The 26,838-nt window shown below is 40.1% G+C and overlaps 5 protein-coding genes across 7 annotated transcripts; 2 read left to right on the top strand and 3 right to left on the bottom strand.

Moving 5' to 3' along the window:
* Positions 1-386: 386 nt before the first annotated feature.
* On the bottom strand, positions 387-7,165 carry LOC135616957 (ribosome biogenesis regulatory protein homolog). Its single transcript, XM_065116732.1, has 9 exons — positions 6,929-7,165; positions 4,890-4,999; positions 4,552-4,702; positions 3,705-3,756; positions 3,442-3,570; positions 1,452-1,569; positions 1,118-1,304; positions 908-1,021; positions 387-815 (listed from the first exon to the last, which is right to left on the bottom strand). The coding sequence occupies exons 2-9, from the start codon at positions 4,952-4,954 to the stop codon at positions 684-686; spliced, it is 948 nt and encodes a 315-aa protein (XP_064972804.1). The 5' UTR covers positions 4,955-4,999; positions 6,929-7,165; the 3' UTR covers positions 387-683.
* Positions 7,166-9,178: 2,013 nt separating this feature from the next.
* LOC135616958 (mitochondrial uncoupling protein 5-like) lies at positions 9,179-11,202 on the top strand. The gene has a single exon (XM_065116733.1). It carries the CDS (start codon positions 9,483-9,485, stop codon positions 10,452-10,454), a length of 972 nt encoding a protein of 323 aa, XP_064972805.1. The 5' UTR covers positions 9,179-9,482; the 3' UTR covers positions 10,455-11,202.
* LOC135616959 (uncharacterized) lies at positions 11,062-17,974 on the top strand. Of its 3 annotated transcripts, none has more exons than XM_065116736.1 (8): positions 11,062-11,201; positions 13,335-13,412; positions 13,772-13,844; positions 15,094-15,167; positions 15,926-16,219; positions 17,407-17,469; positions 17,566-17,630; positions 17,697-17,974. In XM_065116736.1, the coding sequence occupies exons 1-5, from the start codon at positions 11,091-11,093 to the stop codon at positions 15,995-15,997; spliced, it is 408 nt and encodes a 135-aa protein (XP_064972808.1). In that variant the 5' UTR covers positions 11,062-11,090; the 3' UTR covers positions 15,998-16,219; positions 17,407-17,469; positions 17,566-17,630; positions 17,697-17,974. The 3 variants fall into 3 exon arrangements, with proteins under 3 accessions (XP_064972808.1, XP_064972809.1, XP_064972807.1); XM_065116737.1 differs by having other exon boundaries at positions 15,926-16,200; XM_065116735.1 differs by having other exon boundaries at positions 15,926-17,469.
* A 434-nt stretch (positions 17,975-18,408) lies between these two features.
* On the bottom strand, positions 18,409-22,175 carry LOC135616960 (adenine nucleotide transporter BT1, chloroplastic/mitochondrial-like). The gene is made up of 4 exons (XM_065116738.1): positions 21,950-22,175; positions 20,871-21,469; positions 19,230-19,391; positions 18,409-19,160 (listed from the first exon to the last, which is right to left on the bottom strand). The coding sequence occupies exons 2-4, from the start codon at positions 21,465-21,467 to the stop codon at positions 18,690-18,692; spliced, it is 1,230 nt and encodes a 409-aa protein (XP_064972810.1). The 5' UTR covers positions 21,468-21,469; positions 21,950-22,175; the 3' UTR covers positions 18,409-18,689.
* Positions 22,176-23,063: 888 nt separating this feature from the next.
* On the bottom strand, positions 23,064-26,789 carry LOC103991295 (ribosome biogenesis regulatory protein homolog). The gene is made up of 8 exons (XM_065116739.1): positions 26,578-26,789; positions 26,256-26,406; positions 25,402-25,453; positions 25,139-25,267; positions 24,098-24,215; positions 23,752-23,938; positions 23,559-23,672; positions 23,064-23,446 (listed from the first exon to the last, which is right to left on the bottom strand). The coding sequence occupies exons 1-8, from the start codon at positions 26,640-26,642 to the stop codon at positions 23,315-23,317; spliced, it is 948 nt and encodes a 315-aa protein (XP_064972811.1). The 5' UTR covers positions 26,643-26,789; the 3' UTR covers positions 23,064-23,314.
* Between the last annotated feature and the right edge of the window lie 49 nt (positions 26,790-26,838).

Consider the following 26,838-nt stretch of genomic DNA (forward strand, 5'->3'; position numbering starts at 1 on the left):
AAATTTAGCAACCACATATTGTGGGGCATATTGCAAGTCGATGTGAGGAATAATAGCTAATGACAACCATATATAAAGCATAAAGATATATTTTGCTTGTTGTAGTCTAGTGGTCAAGTGAACATCCTAAAGGTCGACAAATGCTTTAAGATGTTCAAGCAGTCAAAGTTATCTCCTAAATTTGCAGAGGAAAAAAACAAATAATTTAGATCCTCTCGGGGATCCAATTAACATCTGGTGTCTCGATCATCCAATCCAATTGATGGACGGTGACAAGTGCACTTATCATAAATGACCGATAAAGATGTACCTGATTCCTGTGAATTCAAGAGGAACTCAACAGTGATGAGGATCTATCTAGTATCTGCGGTCTACTGAACCTGCTATAATGAACATATCTCAATGTTTTCTTGTATCGGAAAATAACATCCACATCATGAATTCATCATAACGATTACAAGTTCCCAACCAAGTCGAACAACTACAAATCTAAGTTACAAAATTGATTATCAAATGCAATCGGTCAAGGCCACAAGGCAGCAAGATAGATTTTGTCCATGATATCTAATGAAACAAGAAAAGGATGTCATTCGCCACTGATGCATTGAACTCGCAGTAATCTGTATCTCTTTAATAACTCCCAACAATTTTACTGCTCCTCATGCATTTCAAAGTGCCATTGTCTAATGTTTCTTTTTTGAAGATTTCTTAAGGGATTTCTTTTTTGGCTTCAGTTTACTTGCTGCTGAAGATGTCTTGTGTTCCTTTTCCATCTTCCTCTGCTTTTCTTTCTTTACGTTGAACATTGTAACAGCCTGTTTCACAAATATATATATATATGACATAAAGAAAGATCCTTGGCAGAAGTAAATAAACTGAACATGGATGTACAAATAAGAAATCTTGCCTTGTTGACATCGAGCATGCCATGAGAGCTTTTGTTCATCAGCTGGTCAAGAATTTTTGCTGTTTGTTGTTTTTCTTGTGAGCCCATCCCTTTTCCCTCCACAACAGGGAGAAACTACACAAAAGGAACACAATCAACAAACATCACTAGCATACAATACTTTTCTAGAAAGAACGACCAAGCAAGAAAGACGACCGAGCAAGTACCAACCTTACGATACTTCCCGGCATGCTTGGCAGGTTTTTCTCCAGGCAATTTTTTGTCAAATTTCCCACCACTTGCTGTTGCTGTCGCTGCCATACCAGCAACATTCTGGAGCTCTTCTTTGCTAGCTTTCTTTGGTGCCTCTCCATGGGTTCCTGTGATGGGCAATGCTGTGGCAGCAAGCTGAACATGACTGCAATGGAAGAATGAAGGTACAGGTAAATAGATACAATAGCTAGATGTTCGTCTCTTCTCAGTATATTATTTTGCATATTTGGTGCAGAAATGAATGACAGCTTGTAAAAAAAAAAATCAAAAGTTTACCGAAAACAAAGACAACCTTGGCAAGGCTCCAGCTTTTGCAGCTTGCTTTAAATTCTGCAGCCGGTTCTTCTCTTGCTTTTCAACCCGTTGCTTCTTTTCAGCCTTCCTTTTGCTGAAGGGATCTTCTCCTGGTTCTGCAATGTGAGAAGTTCTGATTACCAGGAAATGAAGTAATCATACCAAATTACCCCCAACTTCCTGCTTGGCCGATTTAACCAAAAAATAGGTTTTTCATACTACATGATGCTTCAACCACTTAATAACTGAAGGGAGAAGTAACCAGTACTGATGCAAAAACAAACTACCTGAAAATGGAAGCAAGTTTGTTCAACACAAGTGCAAAATGATGACCAAACACAGTAGTGTCACGGTCATGGTTTGAAATTTCAGTAAGAAAAAAATGTTGCCCGACACTCCTGTAGGCACATTTCCTGGACTTTTATAGGGAGTGTCAACTGCAGACATGATCCGAGCATTAAACATGGATGCGGATCTAATATAAAACACATGGATTCAGCCTCAAAGGGTCTAATCTAGAACAGGACTACGAGATACAAGTCAGTGACCAAATTATTTAAAGATACATTTTCAATATTTAAACATGCCGCTATGGCAATCTAATATATAGGCTTTCTATTTTAAACCTATACCTCAAGCTAAACTTTCAACCTACGAAGAGCCTAAAGAACCAAATAGTTTTACATAATTTGGCTCATTCAAGATCGCTTGACATGGACAGAGTATAATTAACACAACCCAGAATTATTAGCCAGATCAATTTTCTGGTTGATTATTCTCGAACAAATTGGGTTAAATGTCAACCAGTTTACAACCCAAACCCATAAAATCTCAAGCATAAGTGGCTAGATTTTTCTCATATTTTTACCAAGCTGATGCATCAGGTCAAGAAATCCAGCACTAGTTGTATGATATGTGGTTTTAAATAGAAAATACCAAAGTAATGCATCCTTAGAACATTCAACTTAAGCCTTTAGGTCTGAAAAATGAAAAAAATATTACCACAAATGATATGCATCCACAAGTTATACTAAGTATGCTTGACCATAACCGGTTACTCTTTTTAACATTACCCATGATAGTTGGTACGATTTTCATTTCCTAATCAGCATTATTTTAACTTAACAACTTGCTTATTATCCGAAGTATGCTTTACCATAACCGGTTACTCTTATTAACAATACCCACGATAGTTGGTAAGAGTTTCATTTCCTAATCAGCATTATTCTAACTTAACAACTTGCTTGTATATGACTTCTGAACTATTGGTAATTACACCTACAAAAAGAAGTCAGGTACATATGCATAAATAGTCATCATTGTTAGTCTAGGTGGCCCAGAGAAATGGTTTTTACAGCATATGCCAAACAAGAGGCTGCATATGCAATGACAAATACCTGTGCAGACACTTATGATATATGCTACTTATAGAGCTACAATACCTAAGCAGTTGTAGGCTATCCACGAGCATTTAAATACTACTGCATATGTGCTCTACGTTTCATCCTCTATTATTTTTCTACTATTTACAATTTGAATCCTATAAAATGAAGTCCATGGAAAAATAATTTTACCCACATACATAAATGAGGATAAAAATATCATCGCATGTGTTCTTAATTAAACCATATTTAATTTTTATCCACTCGCAATTTAAACTTCGTTGTCTATGCACTTCTTTGTACTTGGTTATAAATTATTCACCGTATTTTGAACTGTGTAGGCCTTCATATATGGCTGCATAATGCACATGTGCTGGATGATACCTCAACTGCCAGCATGTTGTTCACTATTAGAGCATTGGATGCCATTTCAAAGCTTCCATCACTACGGAGCAAATGTTCTCCTTTCGTATGATTTAGACAAGTAAAAGTTTGTATGAGATCTCACTAGAGTCAATTTACCCAAAAAGACTAATCTCTTTGCAACTAGAGATTCTACAAAGAAAAAACCAGTTGTGACAAGATCCATGTAAGGCAAACCATTACCATCTGATAGTTTGGCTTCGATGATTGGTATGTCTTTATCATCATTTACACGATCATAGCCATGACGTCTCTTCCAAGTACCAGTTTGTTCATCAAAAACACGCTTGTCCTTTTTGTGCTTCTTTATCCCTGCAAGAACGATTGACAAGCCAGATGAGTACATCCCACTAGATGAAATTAGTGGCATGTCTGTAAGGGAAAATAAAACAATTTGATAGCACAATCAGTCCACTTTGGAACATGAAAGGTTCTGTTAAATTGACCTTTCATTTTGGCAAACAACTCCCACTTTGTAGGAGGCTTAGGCTTCGGAAGCTGTAAAGAAACAAAGCTGAATCAGTGTCATCAAATAAATATGCAACACTAGAATTAAATTGTAGATTTGCAGATGATGCATGGAACTGTTTGTAGGAAATGAATATGAATCCACAACAGCAACCATTATATGTAGTTATTTGTTAGAGACTACCATGTAGTTTCAGAACAATGGAACAAGTTTAAATAAACAAATCAAAGCAGCATGCCTTAACTCTTAAGCTCGATAGACTTCATAATCATTAGGCTGTGCTAAAAGAATCAATGACTTAAAGGCTAAAGCAAAAGGCAAGGGGCAAACAAGAATAACTTATTAGCATTAGGTACCAGTGTTTGGAAGGAAGACTAGATATGATACCAAGAATATGGCCTCAGAGACACATTACAAATAAACCACTGAATCCTAACGATTGTGTAATGATCAGAAACAAATCAAAGTGAAGCAATAATGTGATAACGGCATTCCATGCATCTGCAGCATCTATCCACAATTGGAAACAGAAAAATCAAGCTGCTTCGGTGCTTCCTGATTATTGCTACACCACATTATATGAAATAGTTGTTCCTGGATCTAGGTTACATAACTCATCATCCAAATCTTATGGGCCAAAATATTTTATGTTTTTTATTTGCCTATCATTCATATTTTAAAAGAAAACAATATGTATTTTGCTTCGGATTCTTCAAAAAAAAAAAATAATGACATAAACATGCCCACTTTAGGAAATCCATCACACAACGCAAAATATAAGCAGAATGAAAACGCAAGAAGCAGCAAAGGGTGACGAAGCATACATGCTTCTCCCTCGGAAGCGCGGTAGTTGGCGGGGGCAGCCGAACGATGGGACCATCACGGTCATCGGTCGACGGAAGGGCGAAAACAGCATTGGCTATGGCTTGGACCAGTTCCGTGCCCTTCTCCAGGCACGCCCTCGTCAGCTCCTGCCTAATCATCACAACAAAGACAAGTAATCGAACTCAGATAACAGCAACAGATGCAACGGAAACGTTCATACTTCAAACAGCACGGAGCAAAAGTTTAGGGTTTTAGCGTGGCTTAGAAACTAATCCAGGACGCAATTCGCAAAAAGGCTTGGCTACAAGTACCGGAGCGAAGGATGACCGTCACAAACCTAGAGGAGGGGACGGATTCAAAGTGGTGGGTAGGATCGAACGCCATGAGGTTGCCCAAATCCATGATACTTCTCCACCACCAGAAGCTCTGCCGTCGTCTACAGAAGCCCTGTCTCTCAAAAGATATTAGGACTTCGCGGTCGCAGAAAAAGAGAGGCGTGCATATTAGGACTGCGAAATCAAGTCGGATCCGGGTAAATCCCATTCGCTCGAAATCCGACAGAATGTAAATTACAATATTTATTTGTTTTTAATTTCTAACTACTATTTCAAGTATTTTTAATTATAAATAATTAAATATTAAGAGATATACTTCAATTATTTTAGTAAATCAAACAAGTAAAATAAATCAAATTTAAAAAAAATATTTTTAAAGTTATAAACAATTGAACTTTAATTGAAATGGTTCCAGATCAAACCTACCTTACTTTAATTGAACCAAGTAACCAAACCAGAAACAGATTCAATTCAGATCAGCCCTATAATAGTTTAATTCAAATATATCTTAACACCCCAATCCGCAACAACTTCAGTTGTGTAGCTACAATTAAATACAAGAATAAGACAGTTGATGCAAGATTTTGATGAATGCCAATACCACAAAGGAATTTATAAGATGATTCATGAGATCTTATCAGAGAATTAACAAAAGAACATTATAAATGATCAATATAAGCATCCAAATGCACCACTCTTGGGTTCCTAAGGCACTTGAGATAACCAAATCGGAAGAAAAATTCAAGGGGACGAATGCAGAGAAGTAGATGCTTTAACAAAATCGGAGATAGAAAATACAGGAAATAAATATCTTTGAATCCAACAGATATTACAACCACGCAAGAACGAGGCGGAGGTGCGAGAGAAAATAAAACAAATTAGGTTTTCTACAGACACAAGAGAAACACGGCGCTACGCAGGGCTGCCTGAATCGACAAGAACAAGAAGAAGAACAGAATGCATAGATTAAAAGAGAAAGAAACGTGGTAAACCCCGAAACCAAATCGAATGATAAGTCTCTATCTTCTCCAGTATTGTTCCACCGAGGAGAAATCACATGATAAGTCTCTATCTTCTCCAGTATTGTTCCACCGCTTGCAGTTGATTCACCATATTGTTCCACCGAGCTAAAGAGACAAGGCCTTACAGGAGCCTCTTAAGTTTCTTGTCTTCGAGGTGCCTTTTGAATTTCACCTTGTGTATGGGCAATACCTCAAGGGTTCATCATATCCTAATGATGTGCTACATTAGATGTCGCCAAGTGTAGGGCCGGTAAACCCTTGTCTCTCAACTGGGGGGACTGATGAGGCCACATTAGTTAAAGAGTTGGAAAGCTAATAAAAGTCTCCAAACCTCCTCTCCTCAAAGAATATTTTAGGGTTACCCCAAAGGATAAAACAAGGCCCACTGGTTGCCTAACGATGTGCTTCATCACCCACTAAATATCTTCACATTAAAACACGTATATTAATTGATACATGAAACTTTGTGCGAGCATACTCATTGTTGGGCACTACCAATCTCCGTCCTCTCGTGCCTTTATCAAACATAATCCCTATGATAGACAGACGACAGAAACAACTTAACTCACCAACATTTATAAGAAGCCACCCCAAAATATTTTGCTTATACTCCATTACCAGTAACATCATTCAAGAAATGTCTCTTGAAGGCTGTTTGGCAGTTTCTTGGGGTTATTTCACTAACTATAACCATGAGACCCTCTCAAAGCCTATAAACTAACGCAAAAGCAGGGTCTTGACCCTCGTTCCACAGAACAATTGAACAAAAGGGCAAACCTTAATATTCACAAAAATTGAACACATACAACATCAAATATACAGAAAAAGAATGATCAACGTAATAAAAATGCCAATTTTACGCGACAGATGGTCGATTGCTCACAGCGACCATCGCCCCTCAAACGAAGGGGCGGTAAGTGAGGATGAGAAAGGAGTCTGCAGTTAGATGGCGGAGGGAGGCCATCCCAGAAAAAGGAGAGAGTCGTGGTCGAAGGGGAGAAGCAATGAGAAGATCGTACCAGAGGGAGGCGGCTGGGCTTCAACGGCCGGATCTCGACGGGGGCAACGGCAACGGAGGCAGAGACGACAGCAGAGACTTAAGAATAACCAAGGGAGGCCGTTGGACGTTAAAGGCCAGTCAAGAGCACCGGAAGGCGGTGGGCAATGACCGGATTGACGGATCTCGTCGGCGGCGGGGGACTTGGCTTGCTTTGCTAGGGCTCGCCGTTCGGGTCGGACTTTAAGGAATCCATCGTTTTCGACGACTCTGTAATTTATAGCTAGTAAACTCGAGTCGACTCGGGAAACTCGATCTTGACTCGTGCCTCGGTATGCATCCGAGTCCACAATGGGGTCAGCTCGTAGCTTTGATTTGGACCGTAGAATCGCTTGTCCCTACGATCCTACGGTACAGATCGCGACATTAATAACAAACACTGCACAAAAATGAACCTAATGGTCCATCGACCACAGAATCACCCGCGAGTTGACTCGGCTACTTGACACCTAAGCGGCAAATCCCAGAAACCCAACAGGGGAGGGAGACTTGGGTGAGGTCACATGAATGAAAGTGCAAAAGCATGTGTGCAAATCCCAAAAACCCAAAAGCTTGTGTTGACAAGCCACCCATCACTCGTGACCATAACTATGTGCGAGCATAATTAGGAATAATATATTTGTTAGACATTAAAATCTAAGGGGTGGATGCTATGAATAATAAATCTAGGCAGCACGAAGTAAGAATTTTTGAAGAAAAAATTAAGTACACCTTGTTAAAACTTTGAGTTCCCTCTTCATAGTGCTTAGAGTTAGTCCTAAGAGAGGTGCGTGAGAGATTACTCGTAAAAGAGTGACATGTAAAGATTATCTCTGAAAAAGAGAAAGTGTTGTAAGCGGGTAGTTGGTCTTCGCCCATTGAAGAAAGATCGATAGTGGATGTCAATGACCTCAACGGAGGAGGAATCGGGAGTGGATGTACGTCACGATGATCGAACCACTATAAATTAGTTTACATTTCTGTTTACTATTTACCTAAATTACTTTAGCTGTACACTCTTATGAACGTTTTTAAAGTTAAATTCTTTTTTATACAATTTTATCGTTCAAAGATTCCTAACTCGACGTAATTTTTACGTACTCACTAGTTCACCCTCTTCTTAGTGCCGACTCGATCATAATAATTATGATAAAAGAAGTTCACGTGTATAGTTATTAGAAAAGATATATAATAAATAATTTAATTCATAAAAAAATAAGTATAACTCTCTTATAGAATTATTAATATATTTAAAAATTAATTAAATTAACAATATTGTTTTATATAGAACTAAACACGCTGCAAGTGACCTATATTAGCTTACGGTTTGTCGGTGTTATTGAGACATCCATTAATATATTACCAGCAGCAGATTTTGGATGTACAATAATAATAAATACATAAAGATTAAATGGTTAAATAATCAAGTATCACATCGTTTACAACGGTCAAAGTCAACCAGCCGAGTTCCACGTTTCGAAGTCCATACGGGCTTCCCACCTCTTCCGGTGCTCCGAGAGCTCCCCGGCCTTACCGTGTTCCTACGGTCGCGCCGTCACTGACATGCCTCGTAATCCGTTCCTCACACGTAAACCACGTACTGAAGACTCGGAAGCAGTCTCGCTGCTATCTCCAAGTAGCACCACTATTACTAGTTCCTCCTACGAGTACGGATAACCTGCTAATCTTGTTGGCTGTACTGATGCCCTTTTCGTGGAGCCCACGAGGATTTCCAATGAAAAATCGCGTAGGTGAGATGGTCGGCGTACGCCCTGTGCGAAAAGAAAAGTTCCGCCCGCCATCCGAGGTGGTGACGATCGGACTTCCGGGCCCCACCAAATAGCCGAGGCAACGGCCGTTCGCGCGAAGGGCGGACGGTCAGTGCGAAGGCGGCATCCCCAACGTTGTCGGGAAGGAACGGCAAATTACGCCATGGAAAATACGTGTGGACTGGGGTGGCGACGAACCCGTCGCGCCACCACCGATGGTGGGTGGAGGGCTACGGCGTCGCATGGACGACCGTTCGATCCTTGCTACACGGCCTTGATCGGACCTCCATGAATGTCAACAGGGACAAATATTCCAAAATCGTAGGCCGGGCTTTAATTAAGAAGAACCCTTCTCACTCTCGTCACCGGTCGTTTCCCCACCGTTGTTTCCTTCGGCGTCCTCTCCTATTCTCCTGTGGTATTGGGAGCGCTCTGCCAATGCTATAAATAACCCTCCCACCGCCTCGCCTCCAACTCGCACTTGACCGCAGCGTATGTCAGCGGCCCAGCGTCCCGCACTCCTCTTCCGTAGCTTTCGCCCTCCACTCCCATCTCCTTGTCTCCAGTGAGATGAACCCCAACTCCAACTGGTAATAGTTGTTGTTGTAGTCGTAGAATTCCCTTCCCCTGCCACATCGAGCCGAAGGAGCTTGCTTTCCTTCCCTTCGATTCTGCCTAAATTTGGGATTTTGTCGACCCTTTTCGCCTAAAGGAGCCACCTTGAGAATTATTCTTTGGTTGGTGTAATTTTCCCCCACATAACAAGAGATGGGCCTCAAAGGATTCCTTGAAGGAGGCATCGCCTCGATCGTCGCCGGATGCTCCACCCATCCTCTCGACCTCATAAAGGTCCGCATGCAGCTCCAAGGCGAGGCCATCAGCCCCTCCGTCTCCGCCCTTCGTCCCGCTGTCGCTCTTCACGGGGCCACCGGCATGACCACCCTCCGCCACCATCATCCTGCCCTGACCCCGCCACGGCGCCCCGGCCCGATCGCGGTGGGCGCGCAGATCCTCCGTGCTGAGGGTCCCGCGGGGCTCTTCTCCGGGGTCTCGGCCACCCTCCTCCGACAGACCCTCTACTCCACCACGCGCATGGGCCTCTACGACATGCTGAAGAAGCGCTGGTCCGCGCCCGGTGACGGCGGGTCCATCCCGCTCCACCGCAAGGTTGCCGCTGGCCTCATCGCCGGGGGCATCGGCGCCGCGGTCGGCAACCCCGCCGACGTGGCCATGGTCCGGATGCAGGCCGATGGGCGGCTCCCACCAGCGGAACGCCGGAACTACCGGAGCGTGCTCGACGCCATCGGGCGGATGGTCCGGCAGGAAGGAGTGGGGAGCCTGTGGCGGGGGTCGTCGCTGACGGTGAACCGGGCGATGATCGTGACAGCGTCGCAGCTGGCGACGTACGACCAGGCGAAGGAAGCGATCCTTCGGCGGCGCGGGGCAGGGGCCGACGGGCTGGGGACACACGTGGCGGCAAGCTTCGCGGCGGGGCTGGTGGCGTCGGCGGCGTCGAACCCTGTGGACGTCGTGAAGACACGGGTGATGAACATGAAGGTGGATAAAGGGGCGGCGGCGCCCTACGCCGGGGCGGTGGACTGCGCCCTCAAGACGGTGCGGGCGGAGGGACCAATGGCGCTGTACAAGGGTTTCGTGCCCACCGTGTCCCGTCAAGGCCCCTTCACCGTCGTCCTCTTCGTCACGCTCGAGCAGGTGCGCAAGCTGCTCAAGGACGTCTGACCGCCACTCGCTGGTCTCAAACGCCCGACCGATACGCCACAGTTACTTCCATGAACGGCTCTGATGATGACGACGACAAATTGGACAGATTATTCCAAGTATTATTTACAGCTCCATACGAATACTACAAATTTGTGTGTGTTCCTATGTTTTATGATGTCATGCAAAAGCGTGTAATACAGATTCGTTCTACAGGACCATAAAGAAATGGTCAAACAAGAAAAGAAGTGACGTCAATGGAAGAGAATGCATTAAAAGCAGTGAATGCATTAAAAATGTTACTTACGTCTCAATAATTTATGCCGATAAACCACAGAAATAAGCTTTGTGTTTTAGCGAAAGGAATGTCCCTTACAAAAAGAACCTCTTTTGTTCATTAATAATGCAGCACGAGTTTGCAATCGCAGAAGAAAGACCAGTCTGTGTTTGGTGGTTTGACTAAGACATGCAATCTAAGTGGTGTGTAGGCCCCATGTTTGGTGAGAAGGAAGCGTGTTCCCTGACCCGGCCATGACAGGCAAGCTCGACGCAGCCGTTGTTGGTGTGCGTGGGCCTAACTCTCGGCTCACGCAGTCACCAAATTTCCCCTCTCCGACGCGGCCGTGTTCCTCGCCTTCCGCCACGCCACCATAGAGAATGTGGTGGGACGAAGAATTCCGAGAAGAAGAAGAAGAAGAAGCGGAGGAAGAGGAGCAGCGAGAATCTCCGGTCGATTTCGATTTCTTCTCCCTCCTGTCCAAGCCAAAGGTGACTCTAAATCTACCTCCTCCTCCGTTGTCATTTATGGGATTTGTTGGTTAGAAATCAAGCCATCGTGTTAACTCGTGGTCGATTCTTTGGTTGATAGACATTTGGGACCCTTTTTTTGGTATATTGTTTGTTCTAGGCTACTTTCTGGGAGATTTGGGATCTTCTAGGGTTTTGTTTAGAGGTAAATGGTTCATTTGCCTACTTCACTGGGGGAAAGATATATTTTTTTTTCCATAAAAGTAGAAGTTTTTGCTTCAGTGATTGTTTATGATGTGAAATTGGAGGAAAAAAAATGTGTTTCTATTACCATTATTTTAGTTTGCCCCAAATCTGAAATATACTGCCGGTGAATGGTAGCTCTTATTGAACAGTCGTCCTAATACATGAAATCGATTGCGGTTTAGGCTTAATGAAGTGTAGCTTTTGAATGTGTTTAATACATGAAAAAAATGTAGCTTATTAGGCGATTGTTTAATACATGAAATTGGAGGAAAAAAAATGTGTTTCTATTACCATTATTTTAGTTTGCCCCAAATCTGAAATATACTGCAGGTGAATGGTAGCTCTTATTGAATAGTCGTGCTAATACATGAAATCGATTGCGGTTTAGGCTTATTGAAGTGTAGCTTTTGAATGTGTTTAATACATGAAAAAAATGTAGCGTATTCAGCAATTGTTTAATACATGAAATTGGAGGAAAAAGATGTGTTTCTATTACCATTGTTGTAGTTTGCCCCAAATCTGAAATATACTGCCGTGAATGGTAGCTCTTATTGAAGTGTAGCTTTTGAATCTAGCAAGTTTGGGCTGCAGTGGCAGTGCAAAATGTGTTTCTATTGCTATTATTTTTGTTGTTTGATGCTGTAGAATGTAAATTATGCCAATATTTACTCATCAATGTTCTGGTTGAACTCCTTTTTTAGATAAAGATATGCCCAACTTTATTTAATACTCATCCATATCTCAAGTTGAGAAGTTGCAACAGGTTCTGGTCATGCTCAGAATCACAAAATGCCCAGTGACTGTTTTAGTTATCGTTCATGAGGATTTCTTTCTTCATTTCCTTTTTCTTTTCCCTAAACTTTTGGCCACAATTCCTATTCTGTTTGGCATGACTGATACCTTAGCGCAGGTAGCCTGTGATGTTTCCTGAAGCTGCTATAGTATATCTATCTTTCTTTGACACATCTAGTACCCCTTTTTCAGTCTTTCATGGAATGCTTTCACTTTCTGTAGGTCTTTACCAGAAATTTTCTGAATCATGGTAGATTGAAGAAGAAAAAGAAAATAGAGAGGTTGTTAAATGCATACACTTAAGAATGTCCCCTTCAGGTTATGGAGCAATACGTCACCAGTCGATTGAAATGAAACTGTAAATAGGCTTCAAAACTTGTAATACTTAGACCTTGTACATCCAATTTCAATATGTAAATTATGCTGGCTATTTAACCAAACAAAAGAGTTTTTCCGGACTGGAGTTTGAACAAATCTTTTATGCCTGCTCCCCTTTTTGAGGTCGGAGTGGATTGGTCTGACGAGCCAAGTACAAATGTTACCATCCCTTATGGCGAAATCTTTGATTTTTGATAAATTATGTAAATTTCATGGGCTAAATGTCCATAATTGTTAAATATATGTATATATCTGTACACGTTGCTCATCAAGCATTTTTAATTGTTTATTGCTCAGCACATCAGAATCTATGCAAGACCATAGTATTATGACCTTTTTGTTTGGTACAGAAAACAATTATAATCTTTTAAGTGACTAGTGATGTGCCAGAATAGGTGTATCAACCATAGGACATCTTATATACGAAGAAGTTTTCAAATGTTTATTTTTATTTATGCACCATAAGATTTTTCTCTAATTTGATTTCACTTTGTTATCTGTGTCATTGTTCCTTGTGAATCATAATCTTTTGTGATTAGTGATATTCTTGAATAGGAGTATCTACTGTAGGATGTCTTATATGCTAAGAAGTTCTCGAATGTTTATTTTATTTATTTTGTTTCTTTTAGTATTATTACTATTATTTGTCAATACTTGCTTTTGTCTTCAATAAATTGACATAAGTATGCCCATTATTAATTTCTTGTACTAACATTGATGTTGTTTCTTCATGTCTAGGATTACTACAAGATACTGGAAGTTGATTATGATGCTACTGAAGAAATAATCCGTTCCAACTATATTCGTCTGGCATTGGTTTGTAATATCTAATAGATCTTTTAACTTCCTATGGACGTTGAGCATGTAAATTTAGCATTCTGTTATTTAAGCATGACCTTGTGTTAGATAAAGACCCAGTGGTCAACAATTCCATTTCTTGGCCTTGGTTAAAAGTAAAAAGAAAAAAGAACTGGATTGTAAAACCTTTTGGGTAACAATCTTTTTTCTTCGCATTCTTTTATGAAGCTTATTTGGTAGCAATGTCATAGAGCTTATTTGGTGCATCTCTATTTTTTACTGTGGAAACACGTTTTAGATGTCATGGAGAATAGTGAATTCATATATGAATTGTCTAATTACAGCAGAAAGTTTCTTACTTTTTTTTTCTTTGCTAGAAATGGCATCCTGATAAGAAAAAGGAGGAAAGTGCTACTTCAAGATTTCAAGAAATTAACGAGGCATACAAAGGTATGTGTTCAACCATCAATGAAAGTACATCTTTTCTGGTCTAGGAAAATTTGAAGGTCATTTCCTGGTTGCAGGAGCTTAAATCTGTAACCAATAACTTAGATCTTCCTGTAAGTGGACTAGCCTTTATAGTTCAACACCATGTGAGTCAACCAGGAAGGTTATGATTGATTAATGATGATTTTTGTTTACCTCAATTACTTTGATGCTGATAGCATGTTGCAAAATTCTGTACCTAAATTTGATGCACTTTTCTGCAACATCCATGAATTCTTGCAGTATTTTCCATCAGAATACTCTAAAAAATTTCGCTTTCTTTCACACTTCCTGTTTGTTAGATGCACAGCTTCTCCTCTTCGTTGATTAAAAAATTATAAAAATTCATAAACATGACAAATGTGCCCCGATCTAGTGACGTAAGGGCTGACCAATAGAAACTTTTCTAAGATTATAAGCACATACTTCTTCTCGATGTATTATCTTAAAGATCTTTTAAATAATGATTTTTTTTTCTTTTTTGGCAAAGGATAAGTGGCAAAGGTGGGATATAAATCTAGGACATTGCAATAAATTGTCGAAGTCTTTACCAGCTAAACTAACTAACACCTTCAAGTAATGACATTTATTATCATATTTAAATAATGCTAATTCATTCTCAATCTGGAAATAAATGTTTCTGTGGTTCAATGATGGCATCCTTCATCTCTTGTGCATCTTTCAGATTTATTTGCATTAAGTAGTTGTAATTTTATTAGCTAAGTTTCACAATTAATCTTAGCTATCAACTCCCTTTTACTTTTTTATGTAATAAGTAACTATTGCTTCTTTTTGTTGACTGTGATGAAGTAGTCAATAAATTCTCTTCGTTGACTCATGAAGTATGCAAAGAATTCTCTTTGTTGGCGGTAATGAAGTATGCATTAACTTATAGACACTCCGCACATATTGTGCCTCGTCAATCAGTTTGTCATGTTGAATGATTTTCAGAGTTTCCCTATCATGCATGAGATCGATTCTTTGTACTGGAGTTATTTATCTCAAGAATCATCTCGTTTGCACTAATTGCTAATAATCGAGTATAGGTTGATGAATGATCAACTAGCAAAGAGATGCTATCTAAATATCTGGCCATTTAAAATTCTGAGGACAGAATGCATTCTGCTAAGCATTGATCTCACTCTCTTCATTACTATTTTTATCATTATTATGCCTGATCACTGTTTCTGAACAAAATGCATTATTTTAACAGTTTTAAGTGATCCTGTCAAAAGGCGAGAGTATGATGAGAAGGGAGTCTGTGTAGTCGAAGACTATAATGCTATTGTAAGCATATCTGCGCACTTTTTGTTTGCCTGTTTTAGATGTTGATGATGCATATTGCATGGCATTTTTGGTTACACCAAAATTTTTCCCAATTAGATAGATAAGAACTTCAAGTTAAAATAGTGTAATGGGTAGCTTCTTACCTTTGCAACATACGTTAAATTCAAGCTGACTTTTCTGGCTTGACCTCATTTGCTAGCAAATTAGTTGGAAGTGACCCAATAGATTGCAGGACAAAACTGAGCATATAGCTTTTAGCTAATTAGAGCATGTCTCCATTTTCAATATATTGTCTCCATTTAATCTGGTCTTCCATTTTGGAGGCCTATAGATATAAATCTTTTGCAGCAAAACTTGTAGTTGGATAGAACTAGTGTATTAAACTTATATTGGCAGATTGTTAGCCTGATCTCACCATACTGCTGTAAGGTTTTGGTATGTTGATTTCAATTCCCAGTTCCTCTCCAAATGTTCCAAGTAGTCTAATCCAAAAATAAATAAACAAATAAAAAGTGGGAGAGGGCGTCCTAAAACTTTTTCATAAAGAACTCAGAACTATCATAGAGAAGGATGGAAATTAGCTTTGCTAATTCCTTGTGAGAGGTTAAAATCATATTTTGGTCAAGTCTATAATTGTCAAATCTCCATGAAACACATCGTTCGGGTCATGTAATTTTAATATGCTTGTGTAGTCTCAAATTTCAATGTTTTGGTTCTCATTCATTTCCGGCATCACAATATATGTTGTAAAATTTCAGGAATACCTGAACCGATACAAGGGCCTGATATTAACATGCAATGGCCTTGGCATTAGATATCCAATATGGTGAATCAACTGCAAGCGGTGGAACAATATGGTGAATCTCCTCGGCGACGCTGCCCCGCCTGGGCGGCTGACTGGGCCCGCTCCGCACCGGTTGCTGAGCCAGCCTCCTGACCTGAGGTCGACGGGCCGGCCAGCTCGAACCCAAATTCCGCGCGAGGGAAGTTTTCCTTTGCTCCCAACAGAGGGACGGTGACAGGAGAGAGGATTGTAAATTTTTTTCCTCATGGTCAATCTTCTATACTATTATAGTGCTGTTATGTTTTCTTGCGTATCTCAGTATGAGGAGAGGGATGTTGGTTTTGGTTTCTTATAGATTTAGATTTCTAAAAATTTTCTGTTCTCTTTAGACAATAACTATATTTCTGGCTTTTGTTTGAGGAAGTAATTTCATGGAATATAATGAGGAGATTGACTTAAATTTTTGAAATCACGAAAAGTCTCCAAAAATCTAGGAGGATTTCAAACATTGATGTAATGTTTGAATGTGAAGTTAATTTATTCAGATTTTATGTTGAGTAAATACATGGAACTTTTGAGTATTCTATGAGGCTGAGAGTTTTGCACTGTATCAGGCAGCATAAACTTTTGACTATTCTTATATATTATGATCTTGTGCAGATTATTCAGTGTTGTTTGTATTTTTGTCTAAGATTATTATGGTATTTATCATGCTTTTACGACTAAGTATTTTGGTTTTTGTTTTACATTGACATGTTCCGTAAATGAGGCTCTACTTGCACATACATGCTTGTAAGAATATATTGTCAAATGCATATGCTATGTCTCATAAAAATTGCCCTGCATGGAGGTTGTGATGATGGACTAGATTTTGTAGTAGCTATATTGCATTTAGGAAATCTACAATGTGGTATCCACTTTTGTGAGCAATCTCAAATAAGAGGACTATTACAAACAGGCAACTAGTCTATATCAACTATGTGGTCTTAACTATCTATTCAGGCCCAAAGCATTAGGCGTTTGCTGTTCCAGTCATAAAACAATCAATTTCATCTTTGTATCCCCATGTTTACATTCTATCATCAGGAACTTTTGGAATATTCATGACATTAGCTTTCGTGTCAGGCCCCAGATTGAGGAAAATAAGACCAAGAACCGTTATAGGAGCTTAAAAGCCTCTTCATTTTGCTTCAGTCATGCTTTTGTTTGAACCATTTCTATATGCTTGATTGTTGTATTGAACTATTCTGTTTCACACTAAATGCAGCATTACAATTATGGAATATGCTGTTTTAGTACTTCTTTTAGCAGAGTTGCCCCCACTGAGATTTGCGCTTGTGCCTGAAAATCCTCTAGTCCTAGACATGTGCAGAGCTTTCTAATTCGATAGTGATTCACTTTTAGCAATTTTCATATTCCATGGATGGCTTAATAACGATTACTTTGACTTAACAGCCATCGCAACTGTGATCACCATTGCAGAGATTCTTAAAAACAATGGCCTTGCGGTTGAGAAGAGTAAGATTTTATATTGTTATCTGACCTGTTAGATTATGTATTTGAAGTCTACCACACACATTATCTAACTATTATTTTTGTTAAAAAAACCTTCAGAGATCATGACATCGATGGTTGATGTGGAGGATGAGGTCAGGGGACGGCTGTTGCAGAAAGCAAGGGTAAAGACTTGATTAGATTAAAATGATATACAGTAGTGTTTGACCTGAGCCTCTTCTCTTCCGCAGATTGAGATATTGCTGGGAAAGACGGAAAACTTTGATGAATTAATGGCTGCAGCCACACAGAGAGGTGATGGAGATGGTGAGCAGCATTAAAATGAAGTCTTGCTTTGTTTTCGGATTGGCAGACGGTGTTTGGTGATTTCATGGGCTATTCCCATGAATCAAAGAGCAGCATTATTTGTTCTCCAACTCTCCGTGTATGATTCTAGGTTGTAGTGTTTTTTTGTTGGAATGGAATTTGTGAACCAAAACTGAACTTAAAGGTCCATTTTCATTGCAAACGATGGTTTCTCTCATCCACTATATGGCAACAAATTCATTGTTCTGACCTGTGATAGCATCTTGAAACAGAGATACCTGACCTGTGAAAATATTTTTGCTTATAAAAGGATTATAAGCATTTCAATTGGGGCATAATCGTAAATGAAAAGCTCATAAAGTTCGACATTTGATACAACTTGGTTTCCATCTTAATTATCATGTTTTAAGTATACCATAATAGGTTTACAAAAAATTATTGCCACATATCATATAACTTCATCGTACCGTCCAAATATCATGTCGTTTTTTAATTTCAGAGCAGGATTTATATCTTTAGGTTGTGTTTATTGCGGATAGCAGAAAATTTATAACCCTTACATAAATTATTTAAGGAGTATAGAACAAAAGAGAAAGAACTACTGTTCAGTAGCACACTACAATAATCTCAAAATCCTTAACATTGAAATCTAATTTTATTGTCTCCGGGAGAATTTTCCAGCATCAACCTTAACATTTCAAATATCATATTTACCCTTCCAATGGGTTCTCAGGAAAAATAAAATACATTAAAAAGCACGAAGAAATTAAGAAACAGCTACATGTGAGAATCTAAATGTCCCTGGCAGCTGCATTAGGATTCCGAAGAGCTGCAATCAAAGAAAACTTGCCGAGTGAGACAGCTTGAAATCTCACTTTGCATGGTTCCATACTCTATACGATGAGAATGCATTGGAGTCATGCATCTTCCTCATCAATCAAGATCTTCTTGCACGCCTCGTAGCACATGAATGAGATGCCTGCAGCAGGCACCAACTTCATGCAACTTGGGCCCAACCCTTTGTAAAGACCCCCAACCCCTTCATTTTCCAGTATGCTCAGGAGAGCATGTAGCATGTTCTTGTACACCTGCCTACCACCGACAGCTCCGACTTGCATATGCTTCCGAGCAACCTCAAGTGGGAAAGTGGCACTGCTCGATATGGCTCCAGCTGCTGAACCAATCAGAAGTGTGGCAACGTTGCCTATATCGTCCGTGTTGAAGGTCTTCTTGTAAAGTTTCTTGAGGGTATCATATGCAAAGTAGTTGGTGGCCGCATACGGCACGACTCCTATAAGACTCGGAGTGAGACCTCTGTACAGCTCCGACGGACCTTCCTCTTGTATGATTTTCAATAAAGCATGTAAAAGATTGTCATAGACGTCTCTCTGTACCAGGAACAGGAATCAGATACAAACATATGTGCAAGATTAATATTCCAGGGGGTTTTCACTGACCTGTATGGTTAGTCGAGTTTTGAGTAGCTCTAATGGATACGTACAGAGGGTTGAGCTGACTCCAGCAACGGCCCCAGCAACAAGTGAGGGGGGAAGTGGAAGTTTGGGTTGTTCTCCATCCTTAGGAGTCAAAGCCTTCTTAGCTGTATCATAGGCAAACAACTGCAAGAAGAACCATCAACATTCAAAAGAACTGCAGAAATAGAAATGTGGATTATATAGTAGCAGCCCACTATGTTAAACCACCAGCATTCCTAAGGAGCTAAGGTACAAACAAGATGATTGATTACTAGAGACTGAAAATGTATGCAACATCATATTGTCATTTCATATGGATCATGTGCATTTTCTGCACGGTCTGCTAAAAACAATGTGGTGAAAACTGGCAGGCAAAACCAACACAAACACAACCTTATGGTCTTTAATTACATAATATTTCTTTAATCTACAAAGTAATATACATGTGATCAAAGAGTTAAATGTTGAGACATACTAAATGCAGGTACGCATTACATGATGAATGAGTGATTAGATATTGTGGCAAAACATTCTGTTTATTCATCAAAGGGATTTCATGATAGTAGAGAAAATGTATCTAATTTGCCCAGTGAGTCAAACAATACCAGAGGCAACATCACAAGCCTATAAAATATACATAAAGCAATAGTTTTGATGTCATGAAATGTTCAAAAGAGGAATATTCACTGTCATTCAGACATTCAAACATCATTTTCTTTAACTGAACCATATGTTTTGGTTTAAAAAGTTCTAAGCCCGAAATGGAAACAACCAAATCCAAAAAGCAAGGTAACGAGTAACCCATTCCACCAGTTTGGTGTTCAGTTTTATAGGATCATGTTCACTGCAGAGAGGCGCACCATAAACACCAGACCACAAAGTTGATCCACAAGGGAGATTTTGAAATGAAACCAAAAAAGAAATTTCTCAAATAAAGGTCGAATAACTCAAAAACCTAGCAAGGGAAACAGACATCCAAATTTCCAAATGGCCATGACACCTAAAATGAACTGAAAAATGCTTTATCATCTGCACAAAACTCAGCTCAAACCTCCCCTATTTCCCTGAAGTCCCATCAAAATGGAAAGCTCGAAGTGTTCCACCATGACTGCTTTCTGCCTCGTGGACTGCAAAACGGTGCAGGTGGATTGCAAAAGGGGCGATCCATCAGTTGCGAGATCAAAGAAGCATCCAGGATTATGTTGCTTGCAATATGGGAATCGGTGGTAATGAGTGGTTTGATCCATGTTTCTTATATAGTATGGTTCTATGATGGGACTAAAATAATTGGAGAATCATAACTTTAACTGAGCAAACTAGTTTAGTTGACATGTTTGTTCAGTTTTTTTTTTTTTTTTACTTTAGCCCAGGCTTCTGGGTATCATGTTTCGTTTGAACAGTCCATGACCTAACAGTCCATGACCTAAATTTAGCAAAGATTCCTGGAAAGCCATCAGATATACAATTAAAGAAGTTGATAGCATAAATCTTGATCAACCATAACAAAAGGCTAAAAGTTATTATGAAAGAAAGTGGTAAGGAAACAATGGTGTGATATCACAGACATGGAAATCACCATTAAACTAGAAATGCATATGATATAAAATCAACACGATCAATTACCTCAATCGCCTTGCTTGGTGCAACACGGATCACATTAACAAAATTTCCACGGAACAGCCCTTTCCACCCCTCAGTATTCATTATAGACTGGAAGACTTCTGTCGTCGAGTTCCCATTGCTTCCTACCATAAGATGTGTCCTGATCGTTTCCAACGGTGCAACCGCAGTCCGTGACACCGCCCCAGCAATTGCTCCACTGAACAACCTTCTAAAGTGGGGATTCCCTATCCTAATCCTTATTTTCAACCCACCCTTCTTCTTCTCCTTTTTAACCACTACTTCCTCCGCAACATCAGTTGCTTCCGCTACTGTTTCAGTAGGATCAGCAGCAGGAGTCTCAAGAGCACGATACCCAACCTCCGGCGACACATACTTCATGTAGAGATCGGTCCCTGACACCTTAACGCTGTTATTTGTAGGATTAGAAGTATTAGGAGAAACCCCAAAACCGACTCCCATCTGCCCAACACTCGCAAACAAGCCACCAGTGGGGTAGAATCCCTCATGGAGGTTCCATGAAAAGCTTAGTTCTGGAAAGGGTAGGAGGAACAACCCATCAGTCTTCTTCTCAAACGGTTGCAGCCTCTTATCCGCCATTCCTATCACAAGCAAAACCTGGATTTGGTAAGATTAGGGCACCACAGCATCCAAATGCACCACTCTTGGGTTCGAAAGGCACTTGAGATAACCAAATCGGAAGACAAATTCAAGGGGACGAATGCAGCAAAGTAGATGCTTCAACAAAATGGGAGATATAAAATACAGGAAATAAATATCTTTGAATCCAACAGATATTACAACCACGCAAGAACGAGGCGGAGGTGCGAGAGAAAATAAAATAAATTGGGTTTTCTACAGACACAAGAGAAACACGGCGCTACGCAGGGCCGCCTGAATCGACAAGAACAAGAAGAAGAACAGAATGCATAGATTAAAAGAGAAGGAAACGTGGTAAACCCCGAAACCAAATCGAATCCAGAAAAAGACTCGATTTTCAAAAAAACATATGGATCATCAGATGAGCAAGTGAAAGCCGGACTGTGACAGAGGAATCCAAAAATCCAGGGGAACGACGTCACCTCAACGATCCACGCGAAACAATCGGGCAGGGGGAATCAAACTAGGATAATCCAAAGAGCCGCGCCTTCGAGAGATCAAAGCCAGTATAATCTCCCTATTTGATCGATCTCGCCATTCGCGCTATAACAGCGAGGAGGGGGACGGGTGAGAGGGATTAGCCGCCGCTACCCCTTCCTGTGCCTCTCTCCCGTCGTCCGTCCCGCTGTTGGGAGTAAAGGAGAACTTCCCCTGTCCCATGAATGCCCTTGCAATCTAGATTACATAAGAGGTGAATTTAGGGGTATAACTGTCCTTTAGAAGGTAGGTCACGCATCTTTCATTCGTTACCATCTTTACAATGTACCGGTAAGGGGTATATTGGTCTTTTCGTCGAAATCGAGAACAGAGGTAGGTGATGAATATGACAGGGTAGGGTGATGAATGATGATGAGATGCAATTTTAATCTTTCAAGGTGTCATTAAATTTAGCAACCACATAGTTGTGTTTGTGGGGCATATTGCAAGGCGATGAGAGGAATAATAGTTACTGACAACCATATATAAAGCATAAAGACATATTCTTTGCTTCCAATTGTTTGCTTGTTGTAGCCTAGTGGTCAAGTGAGTGGGAATGTCAAGAACTATTTAGCCTGTTGAACTTGTTCTTTCCACATCCTAAAGGTCGACAAATGCTTTGAGATGTTAAAGCAGTCAAAGTTTCGGTGCTAGTTTTGTCAGCACGTAGCTGTTTGATTTTTAGTGAGAAAAAAAAGATAAGACTACGGCCTAAAAAGAATAAATCATTGTCCAAGAACAGAGTGAATTGACATCTTTATCTCCAAAATTTGCAGAGGAAAAAAACAAATAATTTAGATCCTCTCCAAACCCTGGGGATCCAATTAACATCTGGTGTCTCGATCATCCAATCCAATTGATGGACGGGGACTGCATTGACAAGTGCACTTATCATGAATGGCTGATAAAGATGTACCAGATTCCTGTGATTTCAAGAAGATCTCAACATTGATGAGGATACATGCAGTAGACCATCACCCTCTACTTTCTGTCTAGTATCTGTGGTCTACATAATGAACGTATCTCAATGTTTTCTTGTATCGACAAATAACATCCACATCATGAATTCACCATAACGATTACAAGTTCCCAACCAAGTCGAACAACTACAAATCTAAGTTACAAAATTGGTTATCAAATGCAATCGGTCAAGGCCATAAGGCAGCAAGATAGATTTTGCCCATGACATCTAATGAAACAAGAAAAGGATGTCGTTCGCCACTGATACATTGAACTGGCAGTAATCTGTATCTCTTTAATAACTCCCAACAATTTTACCGCTCCTCATGCATTTCATTAAGTGCCACTGTCTAATGTTTCTTTTTTGAAGATTTCTTCAGGGATTTCTTTTTTGGCTTCAGTTTACTTGCTGTAGAAGATGTCTTGTGTTCCTTTTCCTTCTTCCTCTGCTTTTCTTTCTTTACGTTGAACATTGTAACAGCCTGTTCCACAAATAAATAAATATATATATATATATATATATATATGACATAAAGAAAGATCCTTGGCAGAAGTAAATAAACTGAACATGGATGTACAAATAAGAAATCTTGCCTTGTTGACATCGAGCATGCCATGACAGCTTTTGGACATCAGCTGGTCAAGAATTTTTGCTGTTTGTTGTTTTTCTTGTGAGCTCATCCCTTTTCCCTCCACAACAGGGAGAAACTACACAAAAGGAACACAATCAACAAACATCACTAGCATACAATACTTTTCTAGAAAGCACGACCAAGCAAGTACCAACCTTACGATACTTCCCGGCATGCTTGGCAGGTTTTTCTCCAGGCAATTTTTTGTCAAATTTCCCACCACTTGCTGTTGCTGTCGCAGCCATACCAGCAACATTCTGGAGCTCTTCCTTGCTAGCTTTCTTTGGTGCCTCTCCGAGGGTTCCAGTGATGGGCAATGCTGTGGCAGCAAGCTGAACATGACTGCAATGGAAGAATGAAGGTACAGGTAATTAGATACAATAGCTAGATGTTCCTCTCTTCTCAGTATCGTATTTTGCATATTTGGTGCAGAAATGAATGACAGCATGTAAAAATATATATATATATATATATCAAAAGTTTACCGAAAACAAAGACAACCTTGGCAAGGCTCCAGCTTTTGCAGCTTGCTTTAAATTCTGCAGCCGGTTCTTCTCTTGCTTTTCAACCCGTTGCTTCTTTTCAGCCTTCCTTTTGCTGAAGGGATCTTCTCCTGGTTCTGCAATGAGAGCAGTTCTGATTACCAGGAAATGAAGTAATCATACCAAATTACCCCCAACTGCCTGCTTGGCCACCAGCAAATATGCCCTTTAGCCATGATACTTGTTTTTAAATTATTCTCTTTTTTCATGAAAGTTAGATATGCATTCATGAAGCATATGTTGTCTTCGATTTAACCAAAAAATAGGTTTTTCATAGTACATGATGCTTCAACCACTTAATAACTGAAGGGAGAAGTAACCAGTACTGATGCAAAAACACATTACCTGAAAATGGAAGCAAGTTTGTTCAACACAAGTGCAAAATGATGAACAAACACAGTAGTGCCACGGTCATGGTTTGAAATTTCAGTAAGAAAAAAATGTTGCCCAACACTACTGTAGGCACTTTTCCTGTACTTTTATAGGGAGTGTCAACCGCAGACATAATCCTAGCATCAAACATGGATGAGGATCTAATGTAGAACACATGGATTCAGCCTTAGAGGGTCTAATCTAAATATCTAATTAACAAGACCCAGAATTATTAGCCAGATCGATTTTCTGGTTGATTAATCTCGAACAAATTGGGTTAAATGTCAACCAGTTTACAACCCAAACCCATAAAATCTCAAACATAAGCGGCTAGCTTTTTCTCATATTTTTACTAAGCTGATGCATCAGGTCAAGAATTCCAGCACTAGTTGTATGATATGTGGTTTTAAATAGAAAATACCATAGTAATGCATCCTTAGAACATTCAACTTAAGCCTTTAGGTATGAAAAATGAAAATAGAATACTACAAAATACAAATGATATGCATCCACAAGTTATACTAAGTATGCTTGACCATAACCGGTTACTCTTATTAACACTACCCATGATAGTTGGTAAGATTTTCATTTCCTAATCAGCATTATTTTAGCTTAACAACTTGCTTACCATCTGATAGTTTGGCCTCGATGATTGGTATGTCTTTATCATCATTTACACGATCATAGCCATGACGTCTCTTCCAAGTACCAGTTTGTTCATCAAAAACACGCTTGTCCTTTTTGTGCTTGTTTATCCCTGCAAGAACGATTGACAAGCCAGATGAGTACATCCCACTAGATGAAATTAGTGGCATGTCTGTAAGGAAAAATAAAACATTTTCATAGCACAATCAGTCCACTTTGGAACACGAAAGGTTCTGTTAAATTGACCTTTCATTTTGGCAAACAACTCCCACTTTGTAGGAGGCTTAGGCTTCGGAAGCTGTAAAGAAACAAAGCTGAATCAGTGTCATCAAATAAATATGCAACACTAGAATTAAATTGTAGAGTTGCAGATGATGCATGCAACTGTTTGTAGGAAATGAATATGAATCCATAACAGCAACCATTATATGTAGTTATTCGTTAGAGACTACCATGTAGTTTCAGAACAATGGAACAAGCTTAAATAAACAAATCAAAGCAGCATACCTTAACTCTTAAGCTCGATAGACTTCATAATCATTAGGCTGTGCTAAAAGAATCAATGACTTAAAGGCTAAAGCAAAAGGCAAGGGGCAAACAAGAATAACTTATTAGCATTAGGTACCAGTATTTGGAAGGAAGACTAGATATAATACCAAGAATATGGCCTCAGAGACACATTACAAATAAACCACTGAATCCTAACGATTGTGTAATGATCAGAAACAAATCAAAGTGAAGCATCAATGTGATAACGGCATTCCATGCATCTGCAGCATCTATCCACGATTGGAAACAGAAAAATCAAGCTGCTTCGGTGCTTCCTGCTTATTGCTACACCACATTATATGTAATAGTTGTTCCTGGATCTAGGTTACATAACTCATCATCCAAATCTTATGGGCCAAAAGATTTTATGTTTTTTATTTGCCTATCATTCATATTTTAAAAGAAAACAATATGTATTTTGCTTCGGATTCTTCAAAAAACAAAATAATGACATAAACAGTAGAATATGCCCACTTAAGGTAATTTATCACACAACGTAAAATATAAGCAGAATCAAAACGTAAGAAGCAGCAAAGGGCGACGAAGCATACATGCTTCTCCCTCGGAAGAGTGGTAGTTGGCGGGGGCAGCCGAACGATCGGACCATCAGGGTCATCGGTCGACGGAAGGGCGAAAACAGCGTTGGCTATGGCTTGGACCAGTTCCGTGCCCTTCTCCAGGCACGCCCTCGTCAGCTCCTGCCTAATTATCACAACAAAGACAAGCAATCGAACTCAGATAACAGCAGCTGACGCAGCGGAAACGTTCATACTTCAAACAGCACGGAGCAAATGTTTAGGGTTTTAGCACGGCTTAGAAACCAATCTAGGACGCGCAAAAAGGCTTGGCTACAAGAACATGACCGTCACAAACCTAGAGGAGGGGACGGATTCGAAGTGGTGGGTTGGATCGGACGCCATGAGGTTGCCCAAATCCATGATACTTCTCCGCCACCAGAAGCCCTACCGTCGTCCCGTCCGCAGAAGCCCTGTCTGCCGTCGTCCGCAGAAGCCCGCACAAGCCCTGCCTGCCGTCGTCCGCCGATGCCCGCACAAGCCGTCTGCCGTCCGCCACCAGAAGCCCTACCGTCGTCCCGTCTGCCGAAGCCCTAAAAGCCTTGTCTGCCGTCGTCCG

Source organism: Musa acuminata, chromosome BXJ2-7 (assembly GCF_036884655.1).
Source record: "Musa acuminata AAA Group cultivar baxijiao chromosome BXJ2-7, Cavendish_Baxijiao_AAA, whole genome shotgun sequence".
NCBI lineage: Eukaryota > Viridiplantae > Streptophyta > Magnoliopsida > Zingiberales > Musaceae > Musa > Musa acuminata.

Excerpts from the sequence above, each read along its gene's own strand:
- LOC103991295 (XM_065116739.1), bottom strand. The coding sequence starts at position 26,642 with ATGGATTTGGGCAACCTCATGGCGTCCGATCCAACCCACCACTTCGAA. Across the intron at positions 25,454-26,255 it reads CTCTTCCGAGGGAGAAGCAT|CTTCCGAAGCCTAAGCCTCC; the intron begins GTATGCTTCGTC and ends GTTTCTTTACAG. Across the intron at positions 25,268-25,401 it reads GTTGTTTGCCAAAATGAAAG|GGATAAACAAGCACAAAAAG; the intron begins GTCAATTTAACA and ends TCGTTCTTGCAG.
- LOC135616957 (XM_065116732.1), bottom strand. The coding sequence starts at position 4,954 with ATGGATTTGGGCAACCTCATGGCGTTCGATCCTACCCACCACTTTGAA. Across the intron at positions 3,757-4,551 it reads CGCTTCCGAGGGAGAAGCAT|CTTCCGAAGCCTAAGCCTCC; the intron begins GTATGCTTCGTC and ends GTTTCTTTACAG. Across the intron at positions 1,570-3,441 it reads CGAAGCCAAACTATCAGATG|AACCAGGAGAAGATCCCTTC; the intron begins GTAATGGTTTGC and ends CTCACATTGCAG.
- LOC135616959 (XM_065116735.1), top strand. The coding sequence starts at position 11,091 with ATGTGGTGGGACGAAGAATTCCGAGAAGAAGAAGAAGAAGAAGCGGAG. Across the intron at positions 13,413-13,771 it reads ACTATATTCGTCTGGCATTG|AAATGGCATCCTGATAAGAA; the intron begins GTTTGTAATATC and ends TTTCTTTGCTAG. Across the intron at positions 13,845-15,093 it reads AATTAACGAGGCATACAAAG|TTTTAAGTGATCCTGTCAAA; the intron begins GTATGTGTTCAA and ends TTATTTTAACAG.
- LOC135616960 (XM_065116738.1), bottom strand. The coding sequence starts at position 21,467 with ATGGCGGATAAGAGGCTGCAACCGTTTGAGAAGAAGACTGATGGGTTG. Across the intron at positions 19,392-20,870 it reads CACCAAGCAAGGCGATTGAG|TTGTTTGCCTATGATACAGC; the intron begins GTAATTGATCGT and ends TTCTTCTTGCAG. Across the intron at positions 19,161-19,229 it reads AAACTCGACTAACCATACAG|AGAGACGTCTATGACAATCT; the intron begins GTCAGTGAAAAC and ends TTCCTGGTACAG.
- LOC135616958 (XM_065116733.1), top strand. The coding sequence starts at position 9,483 with ATGGGCCTCAAAGGATTCCTTGAAGGAGGCATCGCCTCGATCGTCGCC.